Genomic DNA, 27,910 nt, shown 5'->3' with positions numbered 1-27,910 from the left:
CTGCCAGTCCGTTCAACTTATCTTGCCTGTACTCACTGAGCTATCCCGCTTAGCAATTCTTTGGAAGTTCACTATTTTCTTGGAAAAAAACATCTGATTTCCCTTAACCCCCATCCCAGCTCCCTTCCCCACAATTCACTGTTTTAAAGTTTATTCATTTTTGTCACAAGTGGGCTTACATTAACACTGCGATTAAGTTACTGTGAAAAATCCCCTAGCACACTGAGGGAGAATTTAGCATGGCCAATGCACCTAACCAGCGCGTCTTTCGGACTGTTGGGAAGAAACCGGAGCATCCGAAGGAAACCCACGCAGACACGGAGAGAACGTGCAGACTTGGCGCAGAGAGTGATCCAAGCTGGGAATTGAACCGAAGTCCCTGGCGCTGTGAGGCAGCCGTGCTAACCACTGTGCCACCGGGGCGGCTAATGTGTCAGTGAGGAATGAAGGACAAGATGCATGTAACACCAAAGCTACAATATTACAAGAATAATTGGCACACAATGATGTAAGCACATAAAAGCTCTCTAAATTTTTGAAAATGCGCAAATGCTGTGCGTACTTATATGTGTATAATGGCCTGCTTCACTCACATTTATACCACTTGTTCCCAGATCTCTATATTTTAAAATGCAAACCGTGCTATTTGTGTATTTTGAGCTTTGAAAACTCCTTGATGTCACAGCACTTTGTGTTTAATTACAGTGGCACTGTAGGGAGTGGAGCACAGGATAACGTTCTTGTAGTGGTTAACCAACAGCATGTTCAGGCTTTAACAGCCTGCAGATTGTGGAAGGATAGTTTGGGGAGTTTGAAGGAAGAATGGGTTAGGAGATGGTATCTGTCTCAATTTCAACACAGCGTGAGTGTAAACGGGGATATTTATATGTCGTTTCAACATAATGGTTGGTCAGTGATGGGTTCCAGCAGGATTCACTTCTCTTTGTCCAGTCAAATCTTACAGTTACACGTGTGACAGCAAAATCCGTGGTAGGGTAACAAGACAGTGCTGCCAAAAATGCACAGTAATACCGACTTCACAGAAAGCTCTCTTGCCAGTTAGATTGGTTCAGTGAAACTGATCTGTAGAGATGCTTTGGATGTATTTAAATTTCTGGAAGGCATTTGATAAGGAGCCACATCAAAGGTTATTGCGGAAAATAAAAGCTCATGGTGTAGAGGGTAACATGTTGGCATGGACTGAGGACTGGCTTGCCAACAGGAAACAGAGATTTGGCATAAATGGATCTTTTTCTGGTTGCCAGGATGTAACGAGTGGTATGCCCCAGTGATCAGTGCTGGGGACTCAACTTTTTACAATTTATATAAATGACTTGGATGAAGGGACTGAAGATATGATTCTAAATTTGCTGATGACACAAAGACACATAGGAAAGTAAATTGTGAAGTGGATGTAAGGAGGTTACAAAGGGACATAGGTTAAGTAAGTAGGCAAAAATCTGACAAATGGGACAGGATTTTCCCACCCAAAGCCAGAAAATCTCACCCAAGGTCAACGGACCTTTACATGGTCCGTGTCGCACTTGTTGTGATTCCTGTGGCGGGCGGGACGGTAAAATTCCGGTGATGGAGTATAATGTGGGCAAACGTGAAATTGTCCATTTTGGCAGGAAGAATAAAAAGGAAGCTTATTGTCTAAATGATAAGAGATTGCAGAGCTCTGAGGTGCAGAGGGACCTGGATGCCCCAGTGCATGAAGCACAAAAAGCTAGTATGCAGGTACAGCAAGTCATGAGGAAAACTAATAGAATGTTATTGTTTATTGTGAAGAGAATTGATTGCAAAAATAGAGAGGTTATGCTTCAGTTGTACAGGGCATTGGTGAGGCCACATCTGGAGTATTGTGTACAGTATTGGTCTCCTTATTTAAAGAAAAATGCAAATGGATTAGAAGCATTTCACAGAAGGAATAACACCAGGAACGATGAAAGGTTGGAGAGGTTAGGTTTATGTCCTCTAGAGTTTAGAAAAGTAAGAGGTGACTTGATCAAAACTTTTAAGATCCTGAAGGGTATTGACAGGGTGAATGTGAAGAGGATGTTCCCTCTTGTCAGAGAATCTCGCTGTTTAAAAATAAGGGGTTGCTCATTTAAGATAGAGATGAGGAGTGATCTTTTTCTCTCAGAGGGTCCTGAGTCTCTGGAACTCTCTTCCTCAAAAGACAGTGGAAGCGGGGTCTTTGAATATTTCTAAAACAGGGTTAGATAGTTTCTTGATCAACAAAAGGTGAAAGGTTATCAAGGGTAGGCAGGAATGTGGTGTTGAGGGTACAACCAGATCAACTATGATCTTATTGAATGGCAGAACAAGCTTGAGGGGCCAAGTGGCCTATTCCTACTCCTAATTTGTGTGTATGTATGTTTGTTTCTTTACAGCTGTGTACTACAAACGATGGCTCATTTCACCGCTCAACCATGAGGCTGTTCCTAAACGGCAGCATTTACGTTGTAATGTGCATACAGTTCAGATCACATGCAAGAAAAATTTGAACTCGTTCTTTTTCCAATCCCCTCAGGACACTTTTTAAACATTCCATTCCCTTTTATGTCTTCTCTCTCCACCCCATTCCGGGATTTTTGGCACATTTCTCCATTTCTCTCCCAACTTTTTCCTGATTTGGTTAAGCTTTCTCTGATAGGTCGCTGAATGTTGCGAGGGAAATGTTGCTCTTTTTGCTCAGTGCCTAAGGGTCTCATGTGTTAGGTATTTGCCTAATTATCTCAGGCCTCAATACAGCTCCTTTTTAATCAGATTATGAGTTAGCTGAGTTAGCTCTCCCATTGATACACATATACGGGCAAAAATCTAAAAGATATTTCTCCCTGTGACAACTAATAGGCCAGAGAGTGCACTGGGCAGAAAGCATCGGAATACCACAAAGCTTAAAGGGAGAAAAGCCAGGAGCGGGAAGTCTTCGGATGTCACACTGGAGATAGGGAAGCTTTCCCGCCAACAGCGCATATTTAGAAAATTGGGGCTGGGCGCTTCTGTCCTCTGGTTAGAATCATGGAATCACTACAGTGCAGAAGGAGGCCATTTGGCCCATTGGGCCGGCATGGTGCCACAGTGGTTAGCACTGCTGCTTCACAGCGCCAGGGACCTAGGTTCGATCCCTGGCTTGGGTCGCTGTCTGTGCAGAGTTTGCACATTCTCCCCGTGTCTGTGTGGGTTTCCTCCGGGTGCTCCGGTTTCCTCCCACACTCCAAAGATGTGCAGGTTAGATTGATTGGCCATGCTAAATTAACCCTAGTGTCAGGGGGATTAGCAGGGTAAATATGAGGGGTTATGGGAATAGGACCTGGGTGGGATTGTGGTATGTGCAGACTCAATGGGCTGAATGGCCTGCTTCTGCACTGTAGAGTTTCTATGAGTCTTGCACCGACAGCAATCCCACCTCGCCCTATCCCCATAACCCCACATATTTATCCCACTAATCCCTCTAACCTACGCATCCTGGGATATTAAGGGGCAATTTAGCATTGTGGGGGAGAATTGTACATAGCATGCCCACATTATGTATTGTCATGGTGAGAGTCCCTGTCATCAGCTGCTGCTGGTCAAAATAACACCTAACATTGTAAAACTGTGAGTATTGGAAATCTGAAATTAAGAATAGCAAATGCCAGAGGGTCAGTTCATCATCTAGACAATAAAATCCAACATTTTGGCTGAGGACTTGTTTTCAGAATTGTTCTAATGCAGGGCCCCAGCTCCACTACCTATTTCTCAGACACTGACTAAACTGTAGTGCATTCCTGGCATTTTTCCACTTTTATCTAAGAACAGGGATAAAGAGCAAGAAATGGGAATTTAATGATAGAAATTGAAAACTAACTATGCCAAGAATTCACATTGTTGACTGGTTTACTTGACCTTGGAGGCCTACACAGGCAAGGGTGCATAGTTATCCAGGCACCTTTTATGCTCTGGGCCAGCGAGGCCTATAATAACATCTAACGCTACCTCAGCTAAGACCTAAGACCCTCCACTGGGAACAGGGGATGTTAATCTTTTTAAAATGATACTTTAAAATATTTCATTTGAAATTTTAAAATAATATGCTGGCTGCTGCAAAGCCAGATTGGTGCTACATACATTGAGATATTTCGGTTTTCAAAGTATTTTTTGGTGGCAAGGGGTTGAGCTGAGTGAGAGGTCTTCCAACACAGTGGTCCTGCTCCATTTAATCCACCTCTGTTATAACCAAGCACTTGTAATTCCGTCAGCATTTGCAGCTCCTCCAGATGTTTCGATACAGAATTTTAAAGGCTGCTCCAATGGAAACTGAAACACATAGGCCAGGAACTCAAGGTCTTATTTCCTGCTCTGTGCTGAATCTCTCACCTGGAGTGGCAGTAGTGCTCCAGGTTCGTGGGAGGGATTCAGAGCCCCTGCTCCTGATTACTTTCCAGGGCACACACATTAATCGTCAGGTGAGGACAGCCTCAGGCTGATGCTCACCATCATCAAACAGCTTCCAGGAATTCACTCTCCATGCTCACACATAAGGAAAGACAAATGAGCATAAGAAATAGGAACATGACTTGGCCCGATGGCCTCTTTAATGTTCCACCATTTAATAAAATCATGTTTGATCCACAATCTCGAACTCACTTTCCTGCCTAACCTTCATGTCCCTCAATTCTCCAAATGATCTATCAGACTCAGTCTTGAATATGCTCAACAACTGGGCACCCACAGCCTAGGGGGTTGAGAATGCTAAAGATTCACAATGCTGTAAATAACAAAATATTACTTTAACTTGATCCTAAACGGCTGCTGTTTTATCCTGAGACTATGCCCCCTAGTTCTAGACTCTCTAGTCAAGGGAAACAACCTCTCGGCATCTACCCTGCCAAGCTCTCCCAGAATCTTACAGGTTTCAATGAGATCACTTCTCATTTTTCCAAACTCTTGAGAGCATAGGCAGTCCTACTTAATCACCAACTTTGGGAGTTAAAGGGGAGGTTCCAGCTTTGTGGGTTGCCCCATTGATTTGGGAACCCTGCATTGCTTCTGAGTGGGGGAGGCCCCAAGCTATTAAGTGTCCATCGGCACTTAACAACCCTGGCCTCCCAACCCTGGAGAGTGGAGTTTTCCATTGAAGGCAGTGCCGCCGGAAGCAATGGCTGTGACTGGTACCACACTGAGGCACAGACCAAGATTGAAACTGAATCCCAAGACATTAGTGAGTGACGGCAGGATGGGGGTCGCAGGAAGGGATCGCCAGTGAGAAGGGGGTGGGGTGGAGCTAGTCAGAAGAAAGGGCAGGGAAGTGGCCTTCAGCGCACCCCCTTCCCCATACCAGGTGTCTTGATCAGGCACAGAATACTTGTCAACAAGGGACACCCCCACCTCACCCTATCTTCAGTTTGCTGTGCAGCCTTTGAGAAGAATGGGAAAGCCATCTGGGTTTGGCAGAATCCCTGAGCTACTATCAAATCCTGGCGGGCTCAGGGATAATTGTCTTCTTGCTGTCGGTGGGTGGGACTCCCACATCAGGCTTTTCCCAGCCCCCTCTAACTGGGTACAGTTTTCCCGACATCAGGAATCTTATGTGGGTATTCCTGCTCATTTCACCTCCCTCCGCAACCCCCTCCTTCCCCTCTCCCCCCGCCCCCCCCCCCCCCCCGACACCGCCCCCCCAACACCGCCCCCCATCCCCATCTCCCACATCATGTCCATCCAGCCCAATGATTGATAGGCCATTCAATGATTGATGGGAGTGAAACAATTGGGTATAGCTACAAGATTAGATGAAAGAAATTGGGTATAGCTCCAAGATTAGATGAAAGAAATGTAGGGGAGGAATTGGGTATAGCTACAAGATTAGATTAGAATTGGGTATAGCTACAAGATTAGATGAAAGAAATGTAGGGGAGGAAGGAGGACCTTTTTTTAGAGGTTTGCGAGACTGCAAAACACATCAACAGAGTGACCAAAGCAAATATTTAACATTTATGCATAGGTTATACAAAACTTTGTAGCACAAAGGGATATGAGAACAGAATGGAGACGTAGGATAAGGATGACTGCATGCTTGTGTGAAGGATGAACACCAATATGGACCTGGTTGGACTGTTTCCACGTAGAAATCTCTATATAGCTTCATGCAAAAGATTTTGAGACATTAAAGGAAGTTCACAATGTTGATTCCAAGAGATTGCTTCCTGTTTGAAAGGTTCAAATTCCATGGACACAAGTAAGAGTAGGAAAGTAGGAGTAAGAATTAAGGTCAGGCAAAATGTTATTTTTATCCTAAACATATACTGGAACATGGAATTATTTAGTGGGAAAATGACTGGAAGAGACAGAGGCCGAAACTTTCCGGATGTTCATGCCCCGCTGCTGCTGCTAGCAAGGATGGAGAATTTGGCGCTCAGCCAAATCTCCATTCACTGCGGTATGACCAGAAAATCCCACTGGCGTGAACAGCGAGAAACCTCCGTCCAGAATGATTGAATCCAGGAGGCAATTGAATGTGTTTCTGAAGAGAGATGAGACTGAGGGGATGTGGTGAGCATATCGAGACTGGCACTCCAGCATAGCACTGAAAAAGTGCTGCACCAGTAAAGGTGTCTTCTTTCAAATGAGACATTAGCCTGCCTGCCCTCTCAGCTGGATATAAGTGGCACTTGTTTGAAGAAGAGCAGGGGAGTTCTCCTCAGAAACCCGGCCAGCATTTGTTCCTTAACCACATGTTTAAGGTTCATTCATCAAGTTGCTGTTTGTGGGGCCCATTGGCAGTTGAAACATTACAACGAAGTTCTTTAAACCATCCTGACATCTTGAAAGGTGCTATACAAATGCAAGTCTTTTTTTTCTACTTATTAAGAAGGTGTGTAAGAGACACCAAGAACGGATATTTTTTTAATATTCGTTCATATGGACGAGGCTGGCTGGGCCAGCATTTATTACCCATCCCTGAGGGCATTTAAGAGTCAACTACATTGCTGTAGCTCTGGAGTCACATGTAGGCCAGACCAGGTAAGGATGGCAGATTTCCTTCCCTAAAGGACATTAGTGAACCAGATGGGTTTTTACAACACTCGACAATGGTTTCATGGTCATCTTTAGACTTTTAATTCCAGATTTTTATTGAATTCAAATTTCACCATCTGCCATGGTGGGATTTGAACCCGGGTCCCCAGAGCATTACCCTGGGTCTCTGGATTACTAGTCCAGTGACGGTACCACTACTCCACTGCCTCCCCCGATCAAACATTTGCTATTTCAAAAAGAGTTTTAAAACTCTGACAGACTAACCATGCTCTTTGAGCTGCTTGTAATAAAACTCTTTACAATAAGCGATACCACCTGGCTGCCCTGACAGTGGTGGCAGCAACCCCAACCTTGGGTTGATCTGATCATGGTTAAAGTTCACCATCATCTGGCAGTACACTTTGTGTAGCACTTGCTTGACCCGACATCAGCAATAACACTGGTTACTTAATATATTCCTGAGCCTGACCATGAACTTGAGCAGATGGTAATACGTCTTTATGTTTCTCAAGCTATCATAGGCTTCTAAAATGATCAAAGTCCCTGAGAAAGAATGCAGCGCGCTAACAAAAATATCAGACGTTACAAAAGCTGTGCACGCCAGCTGCATCTGTATGACTTTCCCTAAATCTATTCGCAAACCTGCCCCAGCTATTAAAGTTCTCCCTAACATTCTGTGTGCCTCCCCATCATCCCACTGCCCTCATGCTGAGTTGTTTCACAGCTGAATTGTAAAGTAACTGTGGGTTTAAGAACAGGACTGTCACCTCGAGATTACTGCTATAGTTCGCCCAACATTCAAAGCAGGCAGTGTTTCCGAGGCTGTCGCCAACACTGGAGTCCAGATAACATCATGAGCCACAGGGACAAGGCTGGAGCAGTTTACCAAGTTATTTTGTCCTTGACGTCAGTTTACAGTTTGCATCCTCCCTGCTGGCTTTCTGCTGCTTTACTGGGCAGTTTTGGGACACAAGTTAAAACTCTTAAAATGTTTTGTTTAAGGTGGCACAGAGAGACCACTTGAGAACATGGAACTGCAAGATGATGAAAGATCAAAGATTATCTAGTTTGCCTTCTGCTATCCTGATAGTCTCACAATATAACAATAATGGACTTGTTGATTGGTCATAGCAATCAATCTCCATCAATTAGTCTACAAGAGACCCAAACATAAGGAGAGAAAAACCCAACAATGGTACATGAAGAACTTTGCAAACTAACATTACTACACTTGTCATATGTCATGTTTCAAATTACTCTGCATCCCAAAATATTATTTTCTGAAAGAAGTATAATTTACATTCGAATGAATCAAAACCTTATGCTTTCACCATCTCCCTAGGGAGCCAATTCCATAGATCTATCATTTGCTCTCTGAAATGTTTTCACAGATTACTGTGAATTTCTCCTCCTACAAGCATAGGCCAATCCTTTCAATCTATTATTCTGGACAAAATCAAACAGCCTGTCATTGTCCACATGATCTAGTCTCTGTAGAATCACTGCTGCTTCACAGCGCCAGGGACCCAGGTTCAATTCCAGTGATGTGCGGGTTAGGTGGATTGGCCATGCTAAATTGCCCCTTGGTGTCAGGGGGATTAGCAGATTAAATACATGGGGTTACAGGGATTGGGTTTGGGTGGGATTGTTGTCGATGCAGGCTCGATGGGCCTCCTTCTGCGCTGTAAGAATTCTACGAAGGTTAAAAACAAAACCATGTCACCTCTTCAACCTCCATTGGTCCAGCAAGAACATGACAAATGTGTGTAACTGTTCCTCATATTCCAATCTCTCCCTCCCTTCAATTATTTTGGTTGCTCTGTGCTGTATTCTCTCAATATATCCTTTTGGTACTCCCGAGACTAATATTAGAGGGAATATATCACCACAGCAAGAGTCAGCATCTGCAGGATAGGAGGGGAGAAAATTGGGGGAGGGGGAGTGGACAATCAGTGAATAAAGTAACATAAGCAACATTGTATGTTGTGCCTTTGGAACAAATTGCCCAAAAATATGATTGATAGGTAGCTGCTATAACTGATTAAAAAAGAATTTGATAAGCTCTTGAGAAGAGAACATTTCAGTTAGAGATTGCTGTGATAATGAGGAGTTAAGTGCCACTGCGATATCCTCCAGCTTTAATTAATTGTCTATGGGAGTCGCAAGTGCATTTTCTGGAACTTTTCCTGAATCGGCCTCAGGTTTTTTTTCTCAGCTTCCTCAGGGGGAATACTGTGGCTAGAGGGTGAACAAAGAACAAAGAACAATACAGCACAGGAACAGGTCCTTCGGCCCTCCAAGCCCGTGCCGCTCCCTGGTCCAAACTAGACCATTCTTTTGTATCCCTCCATTCCCACTCCGTTCACATGGCTATCTAGATAAGTCTTAAACGTTCCCAGTGTGTCCGCCTCCACCACCTTGCCTGGCAGCGCATTCCAGGCCCCCACCACCCTCTGTGTAAAATATGTCCTTCTGATATCTGTGTTAAACCTCCCCCTCTTCACCTTGAACCTATGACCCCTCGTGAACGTCACCACCGACCTGGGGAAAAGCTTCCCACCGTTCACCCTATCTATGCCTTTCATAATTTTATACACCTCAATTAAGTCTCCCCTCATCCTCCGTCTTTCCAGGGAGAACAACCCCAGTTTACCCAATCTCTCCTTTTAACTAAGCCCCTCCATATCAGGCAACATCCTGGTAAACCTCCTCTGTACTCTCTCCAAAGCCTCCACGTCCTTCTGGTAGTGTGGCGACCAGAACTGGACGCAGTATTCCAAATGTGGCCGAACCAACGTTCTATACATCTGCAACATCAGACCCCAACTTTTATACTCTATGCCCCGTCCTATAAAGCCAAGCATGCCATATGCCTTCTTCACCACCTTCTCCACCTGTGACGTCACTTTCAAGGATCTGTGGACTTGCACACCCAGGTCCCTCTGCGTATCTACACCCTTTATGGTTCTGCCATTTATCGTATAGCTCCTCCCTACATTATTTCTACCAAAATGCATCACTTCGCATTTATCAGGATTGAACTCCATCTGCCATTTCTTTGCCCAAATTTCCAGCCTATCTATATCCTTCTGTAGCTTCTGACAATGCTCCTCACTATCTGCAAGTCCTGCCAATTTTGTGTCCTCCGCAAACTTACTGATCACCCCAGTTACACCTTCTTCCAGATCGTTTATATAAATCACAAACAGCAGAGGTCCCAATACAGAGCCCTGCGGAACACCACTAATTACAGGCCTCCAGCCGGAAAAAGACCCTTCCACTACCACCCTCTGTCTTCTGTGACCAAGCCAGTTCTCCACCCATCTAGCCACCTCCCCCTTTATCCCATGAGATCCAACCTTTTTCACCAGCCTACCATGAGGGACTTTGTCAAACGCTTTACTAAAGTCCATATAGATGACATCCACGGCCCTTCCCTCGTCAACCATTTTGGTCACTTCTTCAAAAAACTCCACCAGGTTAGTGAGGCATGACCTCCCTCTCACAAAACCATGCTGACTATCGTTAATGAGTTTATTCCTTTCTAAATGCGCATACATCCTATCTCTAAGAATCTTCTCCAACAACTTCCCCACCACGGACGTCAAGCTCACCGGCCTATAATTACCCGGGTTATCCTTCCTACCCTTCTTAAATAACGGGACCACATTAGCTATCCTCCAATCCTCTGGGACCTCACCTGCGTCCAGTGACGAGACAAAGATTTGCGTCAGAGGCCCAGCGATTTCGTCTCTCGTCTCCCTGAGCAGCCTTGGATAGATTCCATCAGGCCCTGGGGATTTTTCAGTCTTTATATTCTCTAACAAACCTAACACTTCCTCCCTTGTAATGGAGATTTTCTCCAACGGTTCAACACTCCCCTCCGAGACACTCCCAGTCAACACATCCCTCTCCTTTGTGAATACCGACGCAAAGTATTCATTTAGGATCTCCCCTACTTCTTTGGGCTCCAAGCATAATTCCCCACTTTTGTCCCTGAGAGGTCCGATCTTTTCCCTGACAACCCTTTTGTTCCTAACGTATGAATAAAATGTCTTGGAATTCTCCTTAATTGCCTTGGGATTCTCTTGGGATTAGTGGTGTATGAGGTTTCACTGTTGCCTGGATGCCTCAGAAATGGTGGACTAATGTTTTTTCCTCACTTTTCTTTTCGCATTGACACAACAATGTTTTCCTCTCAGAAAAGCTGGAGTGACTATAATGTCATGTATTAGAGTGGTAACTTTATTCCAGTTATGCATTGCCGGGAGCTTCCACTGTTGGCTGGAGGATTGTGATCTTACCACCACTTCTTTAGCGAGTTGACTTTGAGGAACATTTCAGTCTGGTTAAAGGCTAAACTATATCTTGGATTTATCCTTTATCATGGAAAAATACACTGAGACGCTTTACAGAGGCACCTCAAACAAAATGTTGCAGGTGTTATAAACTTACATCCCAAAACTCGTGTAATAAAAAAAGAAATGGCTGAGCCAAAGAAAAATACTTCAGAAGAAGACCAAAAGCTCAGTTAAAGAGTGGCCATCAAGAAGGATCAGAAGGGAGGGATGATGGGGAGTTAAAGGAATTCAGGGAGGAAATTCCAGAGCGTGGAGCTCAGATCACTGAGGACACGAGTGGGGCAAAGGGACAAAGTGGAATTGTCACTGCAAGCGGGCAGCACAGTGGCACAGTGGTTAGCACTGCTGCGTCACAGCGCCAGGGACCCGGGTTCGATTCCAGCCTTGGGTGACTGAGTGGAGTTTGCGCGTTCTCCCTGTATCCGTGTGGGTTTCCACCGGGTGCTCGGGTTTCCTCCCACTGTCTAAATTGCCACTTAACATCCCAAAATGTATAGATTAGGGGATTAGCAGGGTAAATACATGGGGTTACAGGGATTGGGTCTGGGTAAAATGCCCTGCCAGAGAGTCAGTATAGACTCGATGGGCTGAATGGCCTTCTTCTGCACAGCGATTCTCTGATTCTATGATCTGATTGGCAGATCACAGAATCAAAGATGATTTATTTTAAGGCTGTAATTTTATGGTTTCATGCTCCAAAAACATGGAGCTCATTTTCTTAAGGCTTTTCCTGGACTCAGATTCCCACTGTCCCAGCCAACCTGAGTCACAATTGGTTGCCGATGGAGGGTTAAGAAGCCAATTTTCTGTAGAGGTCAGGAGTGATCATTTCATTGTTTACAAATGCAGCCTGGTGTATGTAAGATAGCTGGGGAATGTTACCAAATACCTAAAAAAGGAAGATACAAATTTTGCCTCTAATGTCTCACACCCTCCACAACGGGTGCACTGTGGCTGCAGTGTGGGCCATCCACAAGGTGCACTGAGCCATCTCGCCAAGACTTCGTTGGCAATGCCTCGCACATCTGACACCTGTGCCACCCATGACAAGCACAGCAGGCACATGGGCTCTACTCAATGCCAAATGCCATTCTTACTTGGAACCCTGCCACCACTCCTTCTTCGTCACTGGGTCACACTCCTGGAACTCCCAGCGAGCAGCACTGTGAGTGTACCTTCACCACACGGAACGTAATGGTTCAAGAACAGCTCACCATGACAATTAGGGATGAGCAATTAATATTGGCGTGCCAATGATGCCCACATCCCATTAATGAATTTTTTTAAAGCATGGAGGCTGGATGTAGAGTTATGTTCCCTAGTTGTCCCCCATTCATCCCTCACCATCTCCACTTTCCTCACCACAGGAAGTTTTTTATCAGCCTATTGGGAAGAGGAGCAGTGAGGTTTAAGCACATGGACTGATGGGAAAAATGATCAGAAGGATAATCTCATGTTGCTTTCATACATCACTGATCAGGAAAGTAAATATGTGAATGAATGGAACAAATCCCAAATTGGCTAATTTATTCCATTGCTGCTAACTGCAAGAATATTTTCCATATTTATATACTTATCACCTCAGAGCTACTTTGGAACTGATTCCTACTTTCTGTTTGCTCCCTCGGAGTGCTCTTCCAGATACAGACATTTGTACAAATACACAGAAATATATCATGTATGCATAAACATACAGGAAGAAAGTGCAGATAGATACACAGATCGTAAAATATACATGTTAACCTAAACACAGATGTGAACACAGAGCCATCAACTTCTCCATTAAAATTAATTTATCAGTTGAGTGCCTTGATGCTCACTGATCAGTTAATTACTGGGTGCGCACAGAACTATAGACCCAAGTTTAAGTTTCAATCTGTGTTTAGTTAGTTGATCTCAGCCAGGGTTCCAAGAGGTTGGTCCTAGGCTGGGAGCAAAAAAACATCAATAGTGTTCTTACGCCTGATTGCTACCCAGTGTGTATATATATGTATTTCAATGTCAGGAATAGAAAAGAGACTGGAGCTGGTATCTGATATTTTCCAAGGCTCAATGTCCTGCCAACCTTGACAATCAGCAATTTTCTTTGCTTTTTTTTCTCTCACTCATGGAGTCATACAGTAAAGGGGCCCTTTGGTCCATTGAGTCTACACTGACAAAACTACACTAAATCTACACTAATCCCACTTTACAGCACTTGACCGATAGCCTTGAATGTTATGGCATTTCAAGTGTTCATCCATGTACTTTTTATAGGTTGTGAGCTTTCCCGCATTCCAGGCTCCCACCACCCCTTGGGTGAAAACTACTTTCCTCAAATCTCCCCTAAACCTCCTGCCCCTCACCATTGACCCTTCAGCTAAGGGGTACAGTTGCTTGCTACCCACTCTGCCCATACCCCTCATTGATAAATGCGGGATCCATAGATGCAGGACACTGGTTGCTAATCCACTAAAATGCCATTATTTATTTTGTGAACCTTGTTCATGTACACTGGCTTGTTATTAGACACAGGAGGGATCTCAGCCAAGCCAAATCCTTGTCCGTAAGCAAAATCAATAGATTTGTTCTTTCAGAATGTAGAGAGCAATCAAAAGAGGGTGGTTTGTTGCCCTCCCCCAGTGGTAAAGCTAATTGTACTGTCCACTGTCACGTTGTCTGTTATCAAATAATTCGGCGAACAGACTATGGATTAAACCGAAGAGCCTCTCTGGTCTGTACAATTATGATATTGTACAAACCTACTGCCAAAAGAAAATCACATTCATCTTAATTTTTCATACTCACACTACTATGTCCAGCATTCCAACTGGCACTACCATCCGCTCTGAGGCTGGGATGTGAAGCACAGCATTCAAATCCCTCCCAATGTTTCTCAATGTTTAGCACTTTCATTGGGAGCGGGGTGGGTGGGGGGGGGGGGGTTTGATTCTATGGACTATGAACCTAGGCTAACCAAGAGAATGTTACAGTTTTGCACCTCATTGTGGGAAACACAGAGGAGCTGGCATCCTGATTCAGGGATGCCAATCACTTTGACATAGATTCTATCATAAATTTAGTTGATGATCCTAAGATGTGAAGCATTTTAAGTTGTCGAAATTGATAAAGCAGGAATATATTGCTGAGGCTTTATAAGACTCTGGTCAGACCACATTTGGAATATTGTGAGCAATTTTGGGGCCCGTAACTAAGGAAGGATGTGCTGGCCTTGGACAGGGTCCAGAGGAAGTTCACTAGAATGATCCCGGGAATGAAAAGCTTGACGTGTGAAGAGCATTTGAGGACTCTGGGTCTGTACTCGATGAAGTTTAGAAGGATGAGGGGCGAATCTCATTGAAACTTACAGAATACTGAAAGGCCTGGATAGAGTGGACCAGGAGAAAATGTTTCCATTAGTAGGAGAGACTAGGATCCAAGGGCAGAGCCTCAGAGTAAAGGGATGACCCTTTAGAACCGAGATAAGGAGGAATTTCTTCAGATGGTGAATCTATGGAATTCATTGCCACAGAAGGCTGTGGAAGCCAAGTCATTAGTGTATTTAAGGCAGAGTTAGATAGGTTATTGATTGGTAAGGGGATCAAAGGTTATGGAGAAAGGTGGAAGAATGGGATTGAGAAACATATCAGCCATGATCAAATGGCGGAGCAGACTCGATGGGCCGAATAGCCTAATTCTGCTCCTATATCTTATGGTCTTATGATCTAAAACAAGGTAATGGGGCCTGAATGCAAAGATTCAAAAGTAGAATTGACAACAATTTTTTGCTCACCCACAGGCATGGCAGGATGATAGGGGTGGGGGATTATTAAGAAGGCTGTGCCCTCCCCAGTTCTTTGGTATAAATTATGCACGTGCCTCCCTATATTCTCCTTTCTCTGTTCTGTTGCAAATCATGGAATTACCCCTCATAACCTCCAACATCTCTTTATGTTCTGGCAAGCTGGAAACTTCTCAACTATGAAAAGAATGTTTCATTCTGTTGTACGCTTCGCCGAAACAAAATTCACTTTTAATCTTATTCCCAAAGCAACTGCAGCCTGAGCAAGAACGAAGTACAAAGATCAAGAGAGACACACCAAAAGGCCAGAATCTAGAACAAAGGAACAAATTGCTTCAAGTTGAATGAATCTAATTGCAGCTAAAGTTCAGATCTTATTCTCTACTGCTGAAATTAAACTTTCAGTATATTGTTATTCTCTTCATTTTTAGCATGGATTCTTCCTCACACCCCTCACAGAAAAGTACGTTTTGTTCCTAAGTTTGTATTCAGATTAGGAAAAGGTTTATCGCTGGAATCCTGTGTCTGTGTCTGGTTTGTCTCTCCTTTATTCTCTGATCCAAAGTATTCACCTCTGACACTGACCTGTTTGTGTTTTGCTGATTTATGGTCTATTTATATTGAAGAACTGCTAAAAGAAGCAATCCTGTAGCAGTTACCTTGGGCTGTTGGAGCAGTGCAAATCATCCTGTTTACAATGGGCTGAATCTGCAAGCTTGTGAACGCACTGCTTTTTTAAAGTCACGATTCCCAAATTCATTCTGGCACCTCAGTGTCTGTCTAGGCCAACACGCATAGAACTGTCTTCTGGTGTTCGATAGATCGGCCATTGTTGGCAGTGAAACAAAACGACCACCAGAAATACTGTTTACCTGCCAGAGTCCCATCATCAAAACCTCAGGTAGAAGGTGTGTGGAGAAGGTCTTGTAACCTTGGAGATATGGCAACCTCTGGACAAACAAGCTGCAGGAGAGTCATTATCCAAAATGTACAGGTAACATGTTCTGCTGGTGTCAAAATAGAAAATATTTCCTGAAATATACTGAGTTGACAATTTTAATGATATTTTACAGAAATACGGGTCCTATCTTCATTCCTTCTTTTTAAACCAATTTGCTCCTTTTGTCTTCTCCTTGCTGGAGTACAGTTTCACCACTCCCCTTTAATAAATTGCCTAGGAAACCATCCCCTACATGTGAGCCCTGGCAAACTATTTTTCCAGGAAACTTTATTTCTGACAAACAGCACAGAACTGGTTTTATCACTGATAGTTTGGTATGTTTAGGGTTTATGTGTAGTAGATAGTTCCTAGGACGCTCAGTTGTTCCCTCTTCTGTAGACAGATTTTGTTTCTTCTCTAAGCCATGCATGAGTTCACTAGTCCAATATCCAGGTAAATTTAACAAGACCAAGGGTGAAAGAGAAATGTCTTGTTACTGCCCTTGGCTTGCTGGGATATATCACAGACCATCCTCTAATCTTCTTGTCTTCAGTAGGCCGGAACAATAACACTTTGTCAGATTTCATGGCTATAAAGTACTAGGCAGGTTTATTGAATGAATAGTATTGAACACAAAATATATATTGCAGCAATTAAATTTTTTATTGATCTCCTTGAAAAGTCAAAAAGATAACAGGAGGAGGTCATTCAACTCTTTGAGCCTGTTCTGCCATCCATCAGTTCATTGTCAGTGCAGGCTCGATTGGCCAAATAGCTTCTTTCTGCACTGTAAGGATTCTATATCTTAATACCTCTATTTAACAAAGACACAGGTGCTACCCTTCCATCTTAAACTGGACTGCAAGAAATAATACCTTTGCATCTTAGGTGGCTATCCTTCATCACAGGCTCCATTGATTAGGTCAGTGCCTCTGCTGGTCTTGGATTGACTGTATCGGGATATAACTCAGTAAAATTGAAGCCCCAAATTCCTTTGAAAATATCCCAGAGCCAAAAACAGCAAATACTGTTTTTTACCCCTTACCTGCAGCATTAGATACCCATCCATTCACAGGTTTCCACACAAAGTCAATTACTGAGCGGTGCAGAGGATTTCTCGCATGTCTGTATCTGACCAAAGTGCCAAGCCGACAAAATTGATTGAACACCAAAAATACAAGGCACTTGCATTTAAATAGACCATTTCACAACCGCTTGGACATCTCAAAGGGCTTTATAGCCAATGAAGTATTTTTGAATTGTTGCCACTGTTGTAAAAGCAAGCACCCACAAACAACAGCAAATTAATGGCCGGAATTCTCCCATCCCGCCTGCCACCTGAAATTTAGAGGGCGGGTTGTGGAGAATGGGAAACGCCATTGACAGTCGGACGGGAATTTCCGGCTTTTAGACCAGCGTGGCCGGAGAGTTCCGGCCAATGTGCTTTTTAAGTGATTTTGAAGGGTAAATATTAGCCAGGATGATGTCTGGAATTCCCCTGCACTTCTCTGAATAATACCATGAGAGCTTTTACATTTACTTGAGAGGATAGGCAGAGTCTCAGTGTAACATCAGAAAGAACACCTTCAACAATGCAACACTAGCAGACAAGTGCCCAAATTTTCACTCCTGAATCAGGAATGCAGAGGTGGAAAATTTTCTGACGCTGTAATCCAACTTGAAAGAAACTTCCCTGAACGCTGGGAATAGGCTGAATGGGAATTAGTCTGGGAGTAGGCTGAATGCTAAAAAGCAGTGCCCGTCACCCCTGGAAACAGTGAGAGTCAACCACAGAGACTGCCATGTGCCAAAGCCTCCACTGCTGCTCTGTGTCTTCACCTCAGCTATACTAAAAACAGTAAGGCCCTCTAGCTCTGACCCTCACACCCCTTCACTCCCCACACACTGCCCATGCACCATCCATGCCAACTCATGTCCCACATCTACCTCAACAGCCCTAATATGCTCCATGCCAACCTATGGCCCCTCATATTTTCCATTTTAAACTATGCCCCCTCACCCAGCTCCATGACCGCTTATAGCCTCTATACTAACTTAGTTTCAATTCATGCTAATCCATGAACCCACATCCCTAAGGCCCTTCAGATGCTCCATTCCAACACATGACCCACACCCACTATCTCTCACCCTCACACCCTCCGTGTCAACTCACCATGTCCATCATGGACAGACCTCAGGCCAAGATGAAATAAAATAAAAAGTTCTAAGTATCTATTACATACTTCACTATATTAAAAAAAAACTTATTGATAAAGCCCGTTCAATACATTTAAATCCCGTCAAGTATCTAATCCCTTATAAAACAATCGTTGCATTCTTGACCCTCATATCAAAAACATCTAATTCCTTAATAACCACTTAGAGCTGTCAATCAACTTACAAACCCCCAACTACGAAACTGATAAGTTATGGGTGCTAATACGACAAAAATAGCCATCAGGCTAATGTCAACAAACAGCTATAGAAATTGCAAGCACCAATTTTTTTTTCACTGAGAACCATAGCCGGTTGCTTATCAAAATTTAAAGAGCAGAGGATTTAAATGATTTAATAGACCTTATCCAGGTTTTACCCATATTCATGTCCAATCTTAACAATCCCAAAAGCAGTACCTGACTTTTCTGCGGAACTTCGATAGGTTTAGACCTTTTCCTTCAATTCATAAATCCCACGAGTTGTGTTTCGGAAACCACGGTTTCAAGAATTGCTTCTGAGTGAAGACAGCTGCTTTTTTAAATGTGCTGTCTCCATGAACCATGTGCCCCTAGTGAAAATGGTGGGTGCCAGTTATGGAGGCAGGACTTCCAGATTTGGGGCTCTGGTGCCGTCCAGGCCTTCCATCACCTCAAACATTCAGGCTATGAATGCTATAAACTAAGCCACAGCTGTAATTAAAATGGAAAATGTCAAGAATATTTCTTAAGAGCAATACATTTGCAGTGACTCTTTTGTAACTCATGCCAATACTGCATATTATTTGCAGTTAGCAGAAACAGCTATCAGCATATACCTTTAACCCTGGGAATCTGCGTAAATAGAAGAGGACAATGCACATTGGAATAAGAAGTAACCAACATATGGACAGGATATCTCTAAGCAAACCAAGAAATGGAAAGGGATCTGGATGTGATTATTGACTCTCCGTGGAGGGCTTCCAGTAAAAGTGTCATAAACAATGCTACTCAATTACTGGGGAACATCTTAATGGTATTTGAATGTGTGTGGAAGTAAATTATTCTAACATTTTATAGAGATAACAGAGGTGAAATATCTGTAATACAGTTGCTTTTGGACATTCCACCTTCAAAAGTTTATCAATCCATTTGCTCCCACTTTATACGTGTCTTTTTTAATGAAAATTCAGACAAGAAATCACTAAATTATGAGAAAAAAGAACTGAATTTATCTTCATTGGAGAAAAGAGGATCCAGGAGAGAAATGCCAAGTCTTTTAAAAGCTGTGGGCTACAGATGATGTAAATATATCAAGTTATTTGTCTTGGATCTTGAGCACAGGGCTCCTTCAAAACATCAACTGGATGGAATAGGGTAGAATGTATATTATCTATCCAAGGAGATTAAATTAACTACCTGATACGTTAATTTAATCTCCTTGGATAGATAATGGGTTGTGGAATCAGATTAAATGAGCAGGGTACGAGACTTGATAGGATAGATTTTATCTGGTGCTACAATCCCCGTTGTAAACACAAATGCTTCTGCCATTGTCTGCAAGTGTGAACACCTTAGACCTACTTCCCAGCAAAATGACTATGCCTTTCATTAATTTAGAACAACCTATTGTTTAGACAAACTCTAGAACAGGATCACATGACCCCTTCACTTCACCTTAAATTAAAGACACACTGCCAACATTACAACCTCATCATTGTAACAATGATCATTGGAAAAGATCAAATGTGTGTAGTTTTGTAGTTAACAAGGTAGATCATACATTGCCTGTTGAAGAGGATTAAATTAATTAGGTTGAGTAATTGGTAGGGTACCTTGTGGAAGAAGCATAAACGGAAGAGTTTGAATAGTTGATAGGGTCAACAGTAAATGAAATAAAACCAGAAAATACTGGAAGTATTCAACAGGCCTGGCAGCATCTGTGAAGAGAGAATCAGAGTTGATGTTTCAGGTCGCTGATTCTTCATCAGTACTGAAATGTTGGTCGGAATTCTCCAAGATTCTCCAGTTCAGCTGCAATGAATGGAGATTTGGCTGAACGCCAAATTCTCCGTTCTCACTGGCAGCAGTGGCAGGGCATGCGAGACCGGACAGTTCTGGCCATTGACTCTGTTTCTCTCTCCACAAATGCTGCCAGACCTTTTGAATATTTCCAGAATTTTCTGGTTTGATTTCAGGTTTCCAGCATCCTCAATATTTTTCTCTTGTGTACATAGGTTGTGAAAGAAATTAAATGGGTCAGGCGTTTGATAAGGCCGATTGCACAATAGTGGGAAAGGAGCACGCTAATGGCTAATTGGTTTCTATATTTTACCTCCTGCTGCAGATAACGTTTCAGATGAAGGTGAACTGGTAACATTAGGAGGAACTGAAGACAAAAACGATTCTGCATTGTCTGCAACCCCTGTACCTGGAAGTGAAAGGATTGATACTGATGAGGACAGCAATGAATCGAGTACCGCAACTTCAACAGAATCAAATTCAACTGAAGATGGCATATCTGACATTGATGACGCCGAAGGTACTTTTCTCAAATGAAATGCGTAATACAGCGTGGCAGCTTAAAAAAAGGTTAATGAGATGCTAGTCTTTCTCACAAGAGGTACAGAATATAAAAATAAAAAGTAGTATGGCCACACTGCAATCTCACTACAATGATACCATAAATGAGAGATTGGAACTATGAACAAAGACATGTTTTATTTAGTGGAACAGGAGGTTAAAGGAGGATTCAATAGAAGGTTAATTTTTCAAAATGTTTTACAAAGGTAGACAGTAAATAATTGGTGAATCAGTCACAAAGGGGCATAGACTGAGGATTATCACTCAAAGAATGGAGAGAAAGTGTGATGAGGTTTATTTCGCATTTGGTGTTAAGGCAGAAGCCATGACATAGGTTAAAAGGTATGCAATAGAATATAGAACCATTGAAGGTTAAGGAGGGAGATATCAGACAGAATACCTGCTCCTTATCTCCATGCATCAACCACTTTTAGACAGAAAGTGTGTGGACATTGACCAAGAGTAGAATCAGGTTTGACTGTACTGCCACACATGGCGGAATAGCCTAACAACATTCTGACTATGGGCGCCTTTGAAGAATGGCTGCTTGAGGGAGGTACCAGAGGATGACACCTCCCTGTGGAGACATACTCTAGCAGCAAGAATGAATAAAATAATAAAAAAAGCAAGAGTCAGCACAAGATAGCAATGAAAACCCTTGGACAGATTGATGATCACAGCTAATTCAGTCACAAGATATAACAACATGATGAAAACATGAGCCACAGTTTAATTTACCTAGTAACACCATTTCTTTGTCCTCTTTCCAGGAAAGGACTTCCTAGAAATGCTCACCCTGATTGGGATAATAGTTGGCGCCATTGTAGCAGTGATAATCGTTCTAACGATTGTTGTTGTCATCATTAAGAAAATGTCCGGTGGTTACTCGTAAGTAAATCCTTGTTTGGTGAAGTTTGTTTGATGCTGGCCCAGAAGTACAAAAAGATCTCTACCTTAGATCCAATGGGCCAAAACATTCAGACCCAACAGAACATTTAGAAATACAGGGGACGATTCTCCCATCCCGACCCGCAACTTTTCTGGCGAGTCGGGGTGGGAGATGTGCGCCGCCAGTCTTGTTCTGGGATTTGCGCATGCGCCGGGAACGCATGCGCATCTCCCAGAGCCGGCGAACAGTCGGAGACCAGACCACGCTGAAAACCGGCAGGAAGACAGGTAAGTAATTTGAATCTTTTTTTAATGTATTTAATGTACAGATTGAGCTGGCCAGCAAACAGGGAGACTGACAGATTGGGGCCAATGCGCATGTGCTGAGTTCCAGAACTGTGGCGCGAGTAGGCTTCTTCCCCCTGGATTTGTATTGAGATTCACGACTGGGACCTCTGCAGTGCGCAGAGTGGGGAGATTCGAGTGAGAAGCTGAACTGTCAGAACAGTCGCGTTCTGGAACAGTTTTCCCACCAATTCAGTGATTTTGGGAGAATCGCCCCCACAATTTCTAAATTTGCGGATGACACCCAATTGCGGGGGTATAGTCAATACTGAGGAAGTCTGCAACAAATTACAGGAGGGCATTGATAAACCCACAGAACGGACAAATAATTGGCATAAGAAGTTCAACACAGATAGTTTGTATCTGCGTGGGTTCTCGCTGGGTGCTGTGGTTTCCTCCCACACTCCAAAGACATGCAGGTTAGGTGGATTTGCCACACTACTTTGCATGTGAGTGTGTGCCCTGTGATGAACTGGTGTCCTGTCCTGGGTGTACCCTGCCTAGTTACCAGTGTCTGTTGGGATAGGCTCCGACTCCCTGCGACCCTGAATTGCAGTAAGCGGTTAAGTAAAAGTGAAATGGTGAAAGGATTAACAGGCTCGCAAAAAGATGGGGATGTCCTAAAATTATGAAAGATTTGGATAGAGTGGATACTGAGAGAATGGCCGGAACTCTATCACCTCGCCGGCCACAGAATCGGGTCCGACAACAGAAATCTCCGTTGACCTCGGGTGGGAATTTCTTGCCTTGCCCAGGCGGGGGCGTAAAATCCCACCCATTGTTTCCTCTTGGGGGAGAAGAGTATAATTGGAGGCCATCAATGTAAGATAGTCACTAAGAAATCCTCTAGGAAATTCCAAAGAAACTTCTTTACCCAAATAACAATGAAAATGTGGAACTTGCTACCACAGGGAATTGTCGAAGTGAATAGTTCAGATGCATTTAACAAGTGTATGAAAAAGTGGGGAATAGAGAGTTATGATGATAGATTTAGATGAGGAAAGATGAGAGGAGGCTCAAGTGGAGCAACATCAGCATTGGCTGACTGGATTCCCATTGCTGATCACTGCCCAGCGATCCCCTGTATGAAAATGCAGGTCTGGATTTAGAATTAAGAAAGAATTAGGTTTGTTTATGATGACACAAATAACCATATCACCCTTACAAACCAGTGTCCAGCCTCACACATGAGAAGTGACTACTATGGTGAGAAACCAACAGCAACAACCTTTACTTATATCGTATCTTTAATGTAATAAAACGTCCCAAGGCACTTCACAGGAGAATTATAAAACAACGTATGATACTGGACCGCATAAAGAGATGTTAGGTCAGATGACAAAGAGCTTTGATTAAGAGGTAAGGTTTAACGAATGTCTTAAAGGAGGAAAGTGAAGTAAAGAGGTGTGGGGATAGAATTTCCTAGGGCCAAGGCGACTAAAGGAGTGGCCATCAATGGTGGAGCAATTAAAATCAGGGATACTCAAGAGGTCAGAAGTAGAGGGACTGGAGCAAACACAGCGACATTACTGAAATAGAGGAGTTTCTGGAGGGTGTGCGGCTGCAGAAACGGACAGTCTGTGTCTGAAAAGACAGATGAAAGTCTGTCTTTCATTGACACTGGAGGTGAAATGATAGATTTGCTCCATAATAAAGGAAAATTTAAGCCACTGTGATTGGCCTAAATTTACATTCAAGGTGGGGCGCAGATGTCTATGGGTCTGTTGGGGATTACATAGATAGGGAAGGGATCTGAAAACAAGAATGCGAACTTTAAAATCAAGACATTGCCTAACTGGGAGTTAACTGGATGACAATGAATGGGACTTGGTCTGAGTCAAGACGGCAGAGATTTGGATTACCTCAAGTTTACAGAGGGTAGAAAATCAGAGACCTGCCAGGAGTGCATTGGGATTGTAATGTTTAGAAGTAACAAAGGCATGAATGAAGGTTTCAGCAACAAATGAGCTACTAATAGATGCCACTGTCACTGAAACAGTACACCAGAATGATCACATCAAGACAGGGTTAAAGAGAAGGAAACAATAAAGAAAAATTTAGAAGAGGAAAATCTTAAAGAAAAATTTGGAACATATTGATTTTTATAGCATGCCCTCCTTCCATCAGGACTGCAGGTATACAATGAATGCTATTTCTTTCTTCCAACTCCCATAACTTTTCACATGCTGTGGAACTAATACGGTTGAACATTATGGTATCAATTAACCTGTGCATAGCGAGGGTCTATACAGATAAAGATTTGAAGCTGTGCATTTTTATATTGTTCTGATGCAGTCCTTTCTAAATATCCACAGGCCCTGAGCTGCTTAGATGAGCAGAGGTGACTATCTGGTGGTTCTGAAGTGAGAATGAAGTCATTTATATCAGGACAACTGGAGTCAATGAAATAAAATTTGAGTCGCACTTTGCCAACTTTTCTTGGATCCAACAATGTCTGACTATGAGAGCTGGCTGAAATCTGTCTTTTGCTCTTGAAGGGCTGAAATCATTTACTTTGTGTTTGGGGTGGGAGGAATGGAGGGGGGAGGGTGGGGATTATCATTTAATACAAGCCCAGTTGTATGTATTTTACATGGAGTAACTGGGGGCTTTGTTCACCAAAGTACTTAAGGTTCTCCTCCAGATATTTTTCTTCTTTTCTATTATCTTTATTCTCTCTACTCCAATGAAATTGGACACTTAAGGAACAGCTTGATGCTGTGCTGGGGAAAGAGTAGCATTTGTATTATAAAAGGAATGGGATCAAATTGGCCACAGGAGCTGCTATCTTCATCTGACCCTTGTGATGCTCTTCTGGGATTGGGTCACTGGGGGGAATTATTGGATGAGCATTCAGAAGTCTGAAAAGCATCTGGCTTATGCTTTATCTCCTGGGAGTGTTTGATGCTGTCACTGGGTGAGAAGCGAAGATGAGAATACTCTCCAGTGGCAAGCTGTCAAAATGACAGCAGACTTGTGATTCCCAGAACTCACTGAACAATAATTAATCCCAATGGCTTTAGTCAGCTGCCTGGAGATCCTCTAATGGTCCTGTTGATAAATGTTCCGCCTGGTGTGGAGCACACGGAGCAGAGAGTGAACCAAATAGGTACGTCCTTAAGCACTTTTATCTGCCTTGGGTTAAAGCTCTCAGTGGCTGGAGACACTGGGGATTTTTCTAGGTTCCTTTTTTATGGGAAATGTCACTTGGGGGTGGGGGGGAAATGGTTTCCACATACATGTGTAGAATTTAGACCCTTCAGTTAACGAGCAGGGTGGCGGATTGTCACTAGTCTTCTCTTTGTGAATATTCCTATCCATTAACCAGAATCTATAAATGACTGACTCTGTTGCAGGACTCCACGAAAAGTCATAACCCTGCTTCAGAAAGTGTAAGGGACACTGATATTTACAAGTGTTTGAATAGAATAACTTTCCATTCTTCTGTAAACAATTGCCATAACACAAGGTACCTTCAACAAAACAGTGTTTTTATAATGTGTGCTTTTTTGTTTTTACCAATTAAAGATATTGTTACCAAAATGCACCTAGTTTTAGTTGTTGTTCTTTATTCGTTTCTGAAAATTGGTTAAATAATAAAATTAATGGTCATTCAGTGAAGCCTGTCTCTGAGATATACCGACAAGGACGTTCCCAGTTTCAAGGCCTGATCTGTACTGTTAGCTGATTTCTGCAATGGGGCAAGGCTACTACTGCTGGCCTTCGCACTTCCAGATTAGAGAAAAAAAAATCAGCTGGAGATAGAACGCTTATCTCCAGTCCATGTATTTTAACTGGAAAATCCTTCCCATTTACGTGCGAAGGAAGTTTCTCCCAATGACCCTTGCTAGATGTGTGTGTGCACATTCCAGGCGAGGACAGGTTCCACCATTGTTGGAACTGTGCCTTAGTTAGAGAGTCGATGCATTCAGCAGAGGTGTGAGAAAAAGAAAAACTGGATTGAATAATAATCAACGCTACTTTCCTCAAACAAATCTCCTGTTAACATTTCTAATAAGGAGAGCCTTCCCATTAACACCTCCAAATGAAATCAGTTTTCTGTTACTAGCATTTTCAAAGGGGTGACATTTATTTCACTAATGTTCACGTGAGTGCTTACTGGGGTACAGCAGCATCGAGGTTAAGTTATTGGACTAGTAATCCCAAAGTATGGACTAATGATCAAAGTAAGAAGTTTAACAACACCAGGTTAAAGTCCAACAGGTTTATTTGGTAGCAAAAGCCTTCTTCTTACTTAAAACTTCTTACTGTGTTTACCCCAGTCCAACGCCGGCATCTCCACATCATGACTAATGATCAAAGCCAGTTCAAATCTCACACAACATCTGGAAATTTAAACTTGGTTAATTGAATACATATGGAATAAAAAGTTAGAATCAGTACTGATGACCATGAAACAAAGCAGTCAGAGATTGGGAAATTTGTGGTAACTCACCAGCTGAACAAAATTTGCAGATTTTTAAAAAAGTGTCAGTTCCAGCGAGAAAAGTATGTACAGGTGAGCCTCACAATCAGTGCATCTGTCACCTCCCTTATACAATTACGCGGCTAACTGGGAGATGACACACAGGTCGCCCAGGCAGCCATGAAACAAGCCGTGCCGTTGGCATAAAAGTTCAGCGTGGCTGTAACTTTCAGGGCCAAAGGCAATGGGTGACCTCCCAGTCCATGTGGTGCCAACTCCTGCATCACCTGGCATGGGTTGCCCACCATCTCTCAGAGTAGGCGCAGCCTTCTTTAGCACGGTACCTCTGACATCTGGAGGTAGGTTGCTCTCCGCTGGTAGATCCATGGTGGGTAGTGTCTCCTTTGAAGCTCCTCCATCAGTGGCCTTCCCCTCTTCTGCAGGGCGTTGGACCTGCCCATTTGCAGCTGCATGTTGATGTTGCTGCTGCTGCATCACAACAATCAATAGAACTGCCAGCTCCACTGGCTCCATGATTCAAACCACACACTGAAAGGAAGAGAAGTTGAAAGTGAGCAATGAGGAGTCATGACAATGCCCTAATCCACAGCCCTCTCAGAATTTGGGACATCCACCCATACACATCACCCTATGTGAGCACCTTTCCAATGAGCCTCACTCCCTCCTCTTTCATACAATGGCCAATTTTTCACAGTTCTCCCTCTCAATTCCACGTGACAGAAGCACTTCAACCCTTGAGTCTCAGCGGGCTGCATGACCACCCACCCCAAGGAATGAGGGAAGTTGAGTGCGTTCAATTGACTTGCATACTAACCTCATGGGGAATGAGTCACTGCCACCTGCCATCTCCCCAATGGGGTGACTGATGAGTGCAGTTGTCTTACAGTCTTGCATTGGGAGCGACATCAGTGCCACCTCTCTGTTATATAAGTCTTTGAGTTCAATGCTTTGGGTGGGGGGGGGGTGGGGGGGGGGTTAATTATTGGGTGCCAATCAGGAGCACACTCTTGCATTGCAACACTGACTAAATTGACACAACTGACACGTCAAGGATGGGTCAAGGAACTGATTAGGCAACTGATTCCTCCTGTGGCTGGTGAGGCACACCTGATTCATGTAAAGTCTGCACTTTTCAGTCAGCTTCATCCTTACATGTCACCCTCATTTCCCCAGCTCTCAGGAGCTGCGGATTAAACAAGCCTCCCAACGTGAACAGACGGCCACACATTATTTCATCCCTGATAGCTTGGCCTCCATAACCTGTGACTTTGCACTTCCAGACAGCTCATGTACTGAGGATGCACTTTGCAGTCTGAAGGTGGGGGTTCATTCTGACTGCGCTCACCCCCC

The 27,910-nt window shown here is 43.3% G+C and overlaps 1 protein-coding gene across 1 annotated transcript in view; it reads left to right on the top strand.

Annotated features, from left to right (window-relative positions):
- The window catches only part of LOC144509759 (uncharacterized), a 34,135-nt gene extending 8,483 nt beyond the window's left edge, over positions 1–25,652 (top strand). Inside the window, exons 2-4 of the mRNA XM_078238547.1 lie at positions 20,645–20,839; positions 21,651–21,768; positions 24,429–25,652. Of these exons, the coding sequence (XP_078094673.1) occupies positions 20,645–20,839; positions 21,651–21,768; positions 24,429–24,435 (320 nt within the window). The 3' untranslated portion in view covers positions 24,436–25,652. The remainder of the gene's footprint in view (positions 1–20,644; positions 20,840–21,650; positions 21,769–24,428) is intronic.
- The last annotated feature ends 2,258 nt before the right edge of the window (positions 25,653–27,910 follow it).

This window comes from Mustelus asterias, chromosome 22 (assembly GCF_964213995.1).
Source record: "Mustelus asterias chromosome 22, sMusAst1.hap1.1, whole genome shotgun sequence".
NCBI classification, from domain to species: domain Eukaryota; kingdom Metazoa; phylum Chordata; class Chondrichthyes; order Carcharhiniformes; family Triakidae; genus Mustelus; species Mustelus asterias.
The sequence above is the reverse complement of the archived record's forward strand: the minus strand, read 5'-3'. Positions and strand labels throughout refer to the sequence as shown.